Source organism: Salvia hispanica, chromosome 5 (assembly GCF_023119035.1).
Source record: "Salvia hispanica cultivar TCC Black 2014 chromosome 5, UniMelb_Shisp_WGS_1.0, whole genome shotgun sequence".
In the NCBI taxonomy this organism is placed as follows: Eukaryota; Viridiplantae; Streptophyta; class Magnoliopsida; order Lamiales; family Lamiaceae; genus Salvia; species Salvia hispanica.
The window spans coordinates 41,145,267-41,155,219 of NC_062969.1; the positions used below are offsets into that span (position 1 = coordinate 41,145,267).

At 36.1% G+C, this 9,953-nt stretch overlaps 3 protein-coding genes across 4 annotated transcripts; all 3 read left to right on the top strand.

Moving 5' to 3' along the window:
* Window positions 1–251: 251 nt before the first annotated feature.
* LOC125187726 (ankyrin repeat-containing protein ITN1-like) lies at window positions 252–2,123 on the top strand. Of its 2 annotated transcripts, XR_007170655.1 has the most exons (3): window positions 252–887; window positions 970–1,780; window positions 1,813–2,123. XR_007170655.1 is itself a non-coding variant. In XM_048084352.1 (2 exons), the coding sequence occupies exons 1-2, from the start codon at window positions 315–317 to the stop codon at window positions 1,708–1,710; spliced, it is 1,314 nt and encodes a 437-aa protein (XP_047940309.1). In that variant the 5' UTR covers window positions 252–314; the 3' UTR covers window positions 1,711–1,804. The 2 variants fall into 2 exon arrangements, 1 of the variants encoding a protein (XP_047940309.1); XM_048084352.1 differs by lacking the exon at window positions 1,813–2,123 and having other exon boundaries at window positions 970–1,804.
* A 531-nt stretch (window positions 2,124–2,654) lies between these two features.
* Window positions 2,655–5,310, top strand: LOC125186973 (ankyrin repeat-containing protein At5g02620-like). Its single transcript, XM_048083465.1, has 2 exons — window positions 2,655–3,848; window positions 4,485–5,310. The coding sequence occupies exons 1-2, from the start codon at window positions 3,285–3,287 to the stop codon at window positions 5,130–5,132; spliced, it is 1,212 nt and encodes a 403-aa protein (XP_047939422.1). The 5' UTR covers window positions 2,655–3,284; the 3' UTR covers window positions 5,133–5,310.
* A 2,363-nt stretch (window positions 5,311–7,673) lies between these two features.
* On the top strand, window positions 7,674–9,184 carry LOC125191395 (ankyrin repeat-containing protein At5g02620-like). The gene is made up of 2 exons (XM_048088949.1): window positions 7,674–8,253; window positions 8,348–9,184. The coding sequence occupies exons 1-2, from the start codon at window positions 7,696–7,698 to the stop codon at window positions 9,071–9,073; spliced, it is 1,284 nt and encodes a 427-aa protein (XP_047944906.1). The 5' UTR covers window positions 7,674–7,695; the 3' UTR covers window positions 9,074–9,184.
* Window positions 9,185–9,953: the final 769 nt, after the last annotated feature.

A 9,953-nucleotide genomic window follows, 5' to 3' on the forward strand; every position in this document is an offset into this window, starting at 1 on the left:
TCTACAAAAATGAAACAATAAATTTGTTACGGTGCAACGCCTCACAAGTAGACTTTACTTATGAGTCAACGTAGTGTTTTTGTTCAGTTGTGAGGAAATTAGCTAGGTAGAATTTTCTTTGGAGACAACCTTATCATAAGTGGTCCTCTGCGAATAAATATACAACCAACATTTGTGGATAACCTTTGAAATTACGTGAAGAATAAGAACTCGTAGATAAAAATATCTTGTGTGTACTAAATATGTACAGGATCGATCAATATATTGTGTAAAAATAAGAAGAAAGAACGAAACAAAATTATTAGTGGGAAAGAATGGTGAGTGAAGCAGTAGAAAAGAGACTCTATGATGCTGCATCAAAAGGGGATGTCACAACACTTGTAAAACTAGTTGAAGAAGATCCATATCTTGTTCATGGAGTCCCATATCCATGTTCAAGAAATATTCTACCCATAGCAGCTATTAACGGACAAACATCGATTGTTGAACAAGTTTTGAAGCTTAATCCGAGGCTAGCGCGGATTTCAGACACCCAAAAATCATCGCCTCTTCACATTGCAGCAGAGGAAGGGCACATCGAGATCTGCCAAAAGTTGTTATCAGTAGCCCCCGAGGCTTGCTGGTGGCGAGACGGTCATGATATGAACCCGCTTCATATTGCAGCCATGAAAGGTCATGTTGAGATTATAGAATATCTCCTTCAAGAGAGTCCTTTGCCTGCTATGGAGAGACTGCGCTGCGGAGGGACTATTTTGCACCTGTGCGTGAAACACGGTCAGCTTGTGGCGTTGAAGGTTTTGGTGGAGAGGCTGGGAGAGCTTGTGGATGCAGTTGATGAGAATGGAGAGACAATATTGCATTTGGCTGTAAGGTCTAATCAACTTGAGGTAACATCTTTTTTTTTTTTGTCTTAATTTTCATTTTGATTAGTTTAATGTCCAATTAATTGATGATTTATAAAAATTTCAGACTATAAAATATTTGGGGGAAAGCAAGAAAATAAAGAGGCTAACAAAGAATTCCATGAACAAAACACCACTTGAAATCTTGGATGAGAACCCTCCGGACACAACTAGTTGGTATTCGGAAATCAGAAGAATTTTGTCAAGTGCAAAAGATCCATCAAGTTCGGATAGTTTGTATCCCCAGTTGACCGAGGCCATAATGGTGGTGGCGGTCCTGATAGCAACGGTGGCATTTCAAACCACGGTCAGCCCACCTGGCGGCGTGTATCAGGATGACACGTCACCACACAAGGCCGGAGATGCCATATTGGCGCATACTCATCCCAAATTATTCAATGATTTGATGGGATCTAACACCACAGCATTCCTGGCATCCCTCATCACTATTTTCATTATGGTCACTGGATTGCCATTGGAGTACAACTCTTTCTTTGTTATTGCCACGCTTGCTGGGGGGGTGTCAATGACTGCTATCGCATGGAGCTATAGAGCATCGAAAATGGCGATCACTCCCAACACCGAACAAAAAACATTTGACACTACTTATGCGACAATATTCCTTGCGTTTATTGGTGTCATGTGTGCAGTCATAATTTCGTGTACCAAGGTAAAAAGGTTGTACTTCTACTGGAAGGCAAAGCCACGGCGTAAGGAAGGTCTTACATCCGGTTCTTGGGGCCAACGTGTCCTCTATCGGATTTTCCGATGTTTGGAGGGCTGTGGATGTTTGGGCCGCAATCGTTAAGCTAGGAGAGGCTGCATTGCTGCATTTGTGTGTGAACCATGGGAAATGGTGGAGAGGTTGTGTGCCAAGGATATATATATATATATATATATATATATATATATATATATATATATAATGATGGGGAGACACTAGCTAGTGTATTTGGTTGTTATATAGGTGCATCAACTTGAGGTACGTAACATGTTGTGTTTCTCATGTGAGTTTGATTATTGTGTATGAAGATGACTTTTAAATACTCTATAAATGATTTATCGTGTATAAACTAGATATAGTTATGCTAGTTGTTTATGAATTAGAGAACATACAAGGAACTTGCAAACTCATCGCAAACACGCCCTGTATCTCGTACGGTTTAGAAGGACTCAAAAGATGTTCAAACTAATAAAATGCCTAAAATTCTAGTATTTGATTAGAAGAAAAAAAAAATAGAAACACATTGGTGGATGAAGCAAAAATAGACATCCATTGAGGCTAGGGGGGCTGCCCATCAGCTCTCAACATCCTTTTTCTCTAACAAGACACATATTCTGCATCCAAGGGTGCTCGAAAAATAGACACTATTTATTATTATGTCATCAAATAATAAATAATTAAGAAAATCTCAATGTAATTATACAAATTATAAATCATAATAATACTATAACGAATATTATTATGTTCTCCATTGATAACTTATAAAGTAAATCCTAATGTAATTTCAAATATATTAATTATACTTTAATAATAATAGTATCAATTAGATATTTGATTTGAAATTTTTTATTTTACTAATTCTTAAGTTAATTTGATAATTCGGTCATGATGTCAATTAGTTATTTGAATTTAATTAATTTATGGAGTATAATTTAAAATTCTAACATTTTTCCTTGATATTTTAAAATATAATAAATAATTTATCAAAAATCATATTCTAAGAAATCATAATTCCTAACAATATTACTTTCTGATAAAGAAATGATCCCTAAGTTATTAGGAATAGCATAGCTGTGATCCATTTTCTTGAAACTAAGGATTTTATTAACATTAAAAAATATTTCAATTAAGAATTTGTGGTATGAAAACACTCCCAAATATTGAGACGCATGGTACATCCGTTCTGGTTAAAATCTTAGTATTATATTTTATAAACTTTAATGAAAATTAATAAGATTAAATTATAGCATGCGACTCACTCAAGCAATGAAGGCTTATCACTACAATTACTCTACACTGCGTCAAAGATAATTAATCGAGATAGGAGGGAGTAATTATTACCAAGAACAATTCATATGATTTTACATCTTTATAAGGTATGCTAATTAGTACAGTAGTTTTTTTTTTTTTTTTTTCTTATTCTCTTTTCATTGCTCTTTTTATTTGAATAAATAAAGTAACCACCTCCGGAATGGAGCCGCCCTGGTGAAGAAGTTTTGATAATAGAATAATATATTATATAGTATGATTCTTCTTCTAGATCAGCCTATTTTTCAAACAATACCAGCCTGTCTTACCAATCCCCATCTCATTTGTTTGTCTCAACGCCTAGATGTAACCTTAATTAATAGGAGTACTACTAGACTAGTACTTAATTCATGGCATCAGAAAGAAGACTACACGATGCTACAAGAAAGGGCGATTTAGCATCACTAAGACAAGTGTTCCAACAAGATCCATATCTCCTGGAAGCAACTTCATTCCCATTTTCAAGAACTCTATTACACATAGCCATCACTCATGGCCACATCACCATAGTGGATGAGGTGCTTGAGATCAACCCGCGGCTGGCTCGAATCCTCGACTCCCAAAAACTGTCGCCCCTCCACATCGCGGTAGAAGAAGGGAACCTCGAGATTGTAAAGAGATTGGTGTTGGTGGCGCCCGAGACGTGCTGGTGGCGAGACAGCCATGATATGAACCCGATTCATGCTGCGGCCATGGCTGGGCGTGTGGAGATCTTGGATGAGCTGATCCAAGTGGATCCGTCTCCGGGTCTGGAGAGGCTGCACCGCGGCCAGACCGTGCTGCATTTGTGCGTGAAGCATGGCCAGCTTAGTGCGTTGAAGGTGTTGGTGGAGAGGCTGGGGGAGCTTGTGTGTGCCAAGGATGATGATGGGGAGACACTACTGCATTTGGGTGTTAGGTGCAATCAGCTTGAGGTAGTTATGCACCAACCATTTTTTATCTTTGATTCATTGGTTAAATAACAAGTTGCAATATTGTATGTATGCTTTGAATAAGTATCCGTGGGCCATATGTTTTTTAAAAAAAGAACAACTTGTCTCATCTTCTTAGTCTAAGTCTAAAAATTAGCATGTGCTTATGTTTCAGATATTTTAAGAACAACTTGGTTTTAATATACAGTACGTTTCTTGAAAGCACATACAGTTTAGATTGGTTAGATTTTTTGACTTGGTCTTCTAAGTAAATAAAGAAGATAATTGCATGCTATACTTAATATTTCAAATTGGGTTTTTGGCCCTAAAAACCATAAACTTTTCCCGAATTTCGGTTTTTTCCATGAACTTTCAAATTTGTTTTTAAAACCACGAACTTTTGATTCGTATGCAAGACCAATCTAACCAATCTAAACTGTATGTGCTTCCAAGACCAAGTGGTAATTGGGTATTCGGGTCGGGTTGGCAAATTGCATACGAATCGAAAGTTCGTGGTTTTAAAAACAAATTTGAAAGTTCATGGGAAAAACTGGAATTCGAGAAAAGTTTGTGGTTTTTAGGGCCAAAAACCCTTTCAAATTTTGGTATGTTGACAAGTAGTTGTATGAAAAATGTCAGATGATAAGATACTTGTTGAGAACCACTAAACTAGACAAGGAGACAACAAATGCAATGGGCAAAACAGCATTGGATATCTTGAAAGAGAGCCCTAGAGACCCAATCACCTATGGAGAAATGAAAAGAAGCTTGAGCAGTTTATCAGATCACTCAACATTGCTGGGAATCCTCCCGAAGATGACAGACATCACAATGGTGGTGGTGGTCCTGATCGCCACCATGGCCTTCCAGGCGGCCATCAGCCCCCCGGGAGGGGTGTGGCAGGAGAACACGGCATCCCACAGAGCCGGGCAAGCAGTGATGGCATCCACGCACCCCAAGATGTACAGGCACTTTGTGAATGCCAACACCACGGCTTTCGTGTCGGCTCTGGTGACGATCATGCTGATCACCACAGGGCTGCCGCTGGAGCAGTTCTTTTTCCTGGTGGTGGCGACGACCGCGATGTGGCTGTCGCTGACGTCGCTCGGGGTGGGGTACGGGGCGTCGCTGATCATGACGACGCCCAATGAAGAGCAGTCGCTTGGGTATATTGTTGCCTCGGTCGTCTCTGTTTTCTTCTTCTTTGTTATGTTGTTGCTGCTCTACCTTTCTATCAATGGATTGCGTTCATCCTTGAGGAGGAGATCAACAGAGGGATCGCTCTGAAATACTCCTATTCTGTGAAGACAGAATCAAATTTTGTTAGTTTTGGGTTAAGCTGGGATGGATATATGAATTAAATCTGTAATTTGTGTTGGATTATATTGCTGGACAAATTGCTCTAGTCTCGTAATTTGGGTTGGATAATCGTAGTAGTATTTCGTAAATTTATGTTTTTTTTCAAGGTATTTATTTGGACTAAAATTTGGAGCCCAATAAATCATAGTATTGGCCCATGGGCTACAACCTTTCTTTTAGTTAATTGCCTATGGTTTTAATTAGTAAGTGGATTATACATCTACGCCGTCCAGTATTAATTTAGTCACACAATTTAAGAACCAATTTTAAAATATGATAGACCCCCAGGGGCACTAGCTTCAAATACTAAAACTTTTTACCGTTATATACTCTATATTACTTGCTTTGTCTCACAAAAGTAGGGACTTTGAGTATGACATAAATTTTAATACAAAATTCACAAAATACAAGATAAATAAAAAAAGAAAAGAAGTAATTAAAGTATTGTTAGTAGCTAATTGATTCACTTTACAAAGAGATAAAATTATCAAATATAGTAAAGAGATAACTTTATAGCACGGATCAAAATAAAAATAAAAATAAAAAAAGTTTATGGCAGCCATTTATTTAGTAATGGCTGGAAAAAAAATATTGGCGGGGGCTTAAGCCCTTCCCTAGTTTGTTGTATGTATAAGAAAAAAAATATTGGCGAAGAGCAATCGATGATAAGGTTTTGAATGCAATCGATGATGACGGTGAGACAATATTGCATCTGGCTGTCAGGTGCAATCAATTTGATGTAACCATGGGGCGGAGCTAGGATTTAACGTAAGAAGGGGCAAATATATTATTTATTAACATATTTTGTAATAATGAGGAGGAGCATTTAAAGGAGAATATCAAATAAATTTTTAAATTTAAAGAAAAATATCACTGGGATATACTTTTGAGGAGGGGCAAACGCCAACCACCAACTTAATCTTTTCTCTGTGCTTTCATTTGAAATAGTTTGATTACTTACTCTTACTATACTCTCTCTTTCCCATAAAAACATACTTTCCCTTTTCTTTTCTTATCAAAAATATCACATTTCTATTTCTGAAATAGTAAATTATTAGTTTAAAATAATGTAATAATTTTAAATATACGAAGTGATGGACCTATATGGATACTGTATTTATTATACACAGATTGTGTACAAATTTTTCATATAATAAATAGTGTACATTTACCTTTAGAGGGAATTAAGATTATATATATTTCTATTTGTCAAAGTTTATAGGTGTGCAAATAGGAATTTTTTTCTCGTGTGACTGTTTGTATCCTTTTTCATGTTGCGTGCTACCGACCATCTACATAGAATTAAAAATGCAACTAACTTCTTTAAATGAATTGCATGATTAAATTAGTTAAGAAAATGAAAATCCCACTTTCTCTCTAGAAAAAAGAAATCTATAAAAATTAAATAAAGTTTCTGCCAGATCTACAACTACAATTATGCCTCTCAGCATATTAATATTTGAATTCATATATACTCCCTACGGGGGATGTAATCAATTGCTAACTAATTACCAATCCCAAATTGAGACCAATTTTCAATCATTAGATTAGAAGATCTTGTGGTTAATATAATGTCATGTGTAATATATTTTAAATTTAAATAATTATTAATTAAATTAAAAGGGTTTTAATGTCAAATTCTATATGTAGTAATTATAACTAACTACTTTCTATCTCCTCAAAATCATCTCAAATCTTTAAATTTACGTAACTCTCTCAATTTAAATTATTTTTTCGTAAAAAATATATCAAATTAAAGATAATTTAATAAGGATTCCAACGAGATCTCAATTGCATATGTTCCGACGATGTTCGGGTGATGAAATTTGATAAATTATATTTCAATTTTCGTACATGTTGATAAGCAGCTTTTATCAACAAATGCAACAAAAAACTCAATATATTGTAGGCAAAATCTCAATATTATGCACGTCCAATCTCAATAAAAATATGTTGATATTTTCTTGTCCTTGTATTGATATTCTAATGTCATATTGTTGATATTTGTAATACACAATGTTGATATAAAAAAACACCCACGAAAATTATCATATGATAACAAAATGACGATATTACCCTTTTGTTGATATTTTGTCTGCTATTTATTGAGGTTTGTGAGCTTTAATCTCATCCATTCATTTTAAAATCCAAGGATGAAGATTTAGTCTTAATTTTGGATTAGAGTGCTATAAGCATTAGAATAGGACCTACTCCCCACATGTTTAAAAACTTAAAAAATATTGTAGGATGAGCTGGCATATTGGCGATATAAATAAAAAATACTTACTGTACTTAGCTATGACCTAATTTTAAATGCTAAATATTAATGTCAAGTGGCCTTATCTCTATTTCTCCTTTTTTGGACTATAGTGCAAAGTAGCGAGTAAATTAGGTAGACCTTACTTTATACTAGTACTCCACTAGTATTTATTAAAAAGAGGAATGGAGAAGCTAGAGAAAGAAGGAAAACATCAATAGTTAGTGGGAAAGAATGGAAAGGAAGCTCTATGATGCAGCATCAAAAGGAGATGTCACAACACTTGGTATGCTACTTAAAGAAGATCCATATCTTGTTCATGGAGTCTCATTTCCATGTTCAAGAAATCTTCTTCACATAGCATCAATGCATGGACAAGCAGCCATTGTTGAACAAGTGTTGAATCTTAATCCGAGGCTAGCTTGGATTCTAGACTCCCAAAAGTTGTCGCCTCTACACATTGCAGCTGCGGAAGGGCATGTTGAGATATGCCAAAAGTTGTCGTCAGTAGCCCCCGAGGCTTGCTGGTGGCGAGACTGCCATGGTATGAGCCCAGTTCATATTGCTGCCATGAAAGGCCATGTTGAGACCGTGGAACGTCTCATTCAAGTGAGTCACTTGCCCGCTATGGAGAGGGTGCACCGTAGAGAGACTGTGTTGCACTTGTGCGTGAAACACGGTCAAGTTAAGGTGTTGAAGGTTTTGGTGGAAAAGTTGGGTGACCTTGTTGATGCAATTGATGAGGATGGGGAGACAATAATGCATATGGCTGTGAGGTGCAATCAACTTGAGGTAACCATTAATAAACTATATCATAGTCTATTTTCAATTATATAGTACTATATATATACATTGATTAGGGAGTATGTATCAAATTAAATGACAGACTATAAAGTATTTGGTGGAAAGCAACAAAATAAAGAGGCTAACACGCAATTCAATGGGCAAAACGGAGCTACAAATCTTGGCTGAGAGCCCCGGGGACACATGTAGTACCTATTCGGAAATGAGAAGGATGTTGTTACGGTTGTTGCCGCCATCAATCCACGATATCTTGCCCAAGATGAGTGACGTGGCGATGGTGGTGGTGGTCCTGATAGCAACGATGGCGTACCAGAACGCGGTCAACCCGCCTGGTGGGGTGTGGCAGGGTGACACGTCATCACACAGGCCTGGTGATGCCGTGATCGCATACACTCATCCGCATGTATACAAATATTTGGTATGTGCTAACACTGTAGCATTCGGATCATCCCTCCTCGCGATCATACTGATCGCGACTGGAGAGCCATCCCGAAACATTTGGCTCTTCAGGATCTCCGTGACTGCTATGTGTGTGTCGGTGGCAGCTATCGCGGTGAGCTATGGAGTATCGACAGTGGTGATCGCTCCCGATACGAAAGAAAAATCAGTTCGACGGATTCTTTTTATAGTACTATATGTTTGCGTTATCATGTATCTCATCATATTGTTCTCCTTTCTTCTTAGGAAATTTTACTTTAACCGGAATAGAAAAACTAGGCGCCAGCAACCTCTTAGAACCAATCATCAACCCAAACGCACCCTCAATCGGATTTTCCAACAGTTGGATACCTTTGGAGACCATTTCTGAATTTCTTTTTCTCAACCAAAAATTATCATTTGTTGATTGTAAACTAGCTAAAGTAGTTGATTTTTTTTTAATGGCAAGACTGCAATAATAGTATTGACTTTATTATGTTCATACTACTTGTGTTTTAGCTTTATTTGTTCACACTACATTTTAGTATTTGTATTTCAAGTCAAAAAAGTAGCAAATCGGCGGCGTGTGCACAATCCAATTATATAGAAAATCTTATAAATTTTGATTCTGTGAAGAAAGACCAAATTCCCGGTTTCACATTCAAAAAAAGTGTTATCATTAAGAATTGGGGAGCAAATAATTAAAAATAAGCAATTTTAACAAATAGTTATCTGCATACGCAGGACTAATTAATCTGATTAAATTAATTAAGAATGTGAAATCACTTTCTCTCTCTTGAAAAAAAATCAATTTCAATTTCAATAAAAGTAGGATATACATGTTATTTGAAAGACTTGGGATGTCTATTTTACTACAAATTATAACATGATGTTATTATTGCTGCAATATGTAAAATTCAGTCAAAATCAAAATTTGATCCTAAATATAAGTTTAAGGCTCATTAACCCCTCTATTTTAAAATGATGGATTAGAATGATTAATTCTTATGGGCTTTATTTCGGCTCAAATTTAAACAAAAATTAGTGCTCCATAGCAAGGGATATGGACTAGACGTGATACTATTTTACTAGCCCAGATCCAAAATGCATACATCTATTGTTTGAAAATTAATATAGTTTGATATTTTCTTTATTTATGTAGGAAAATCCAATAACATTATTGCCTTTAAACAACTTTACTCATTCATGTTCTACGATTTTAAGCCAAATTAAATATCAAACGGTGTCGTTTGTACATTCCGAATTACCAT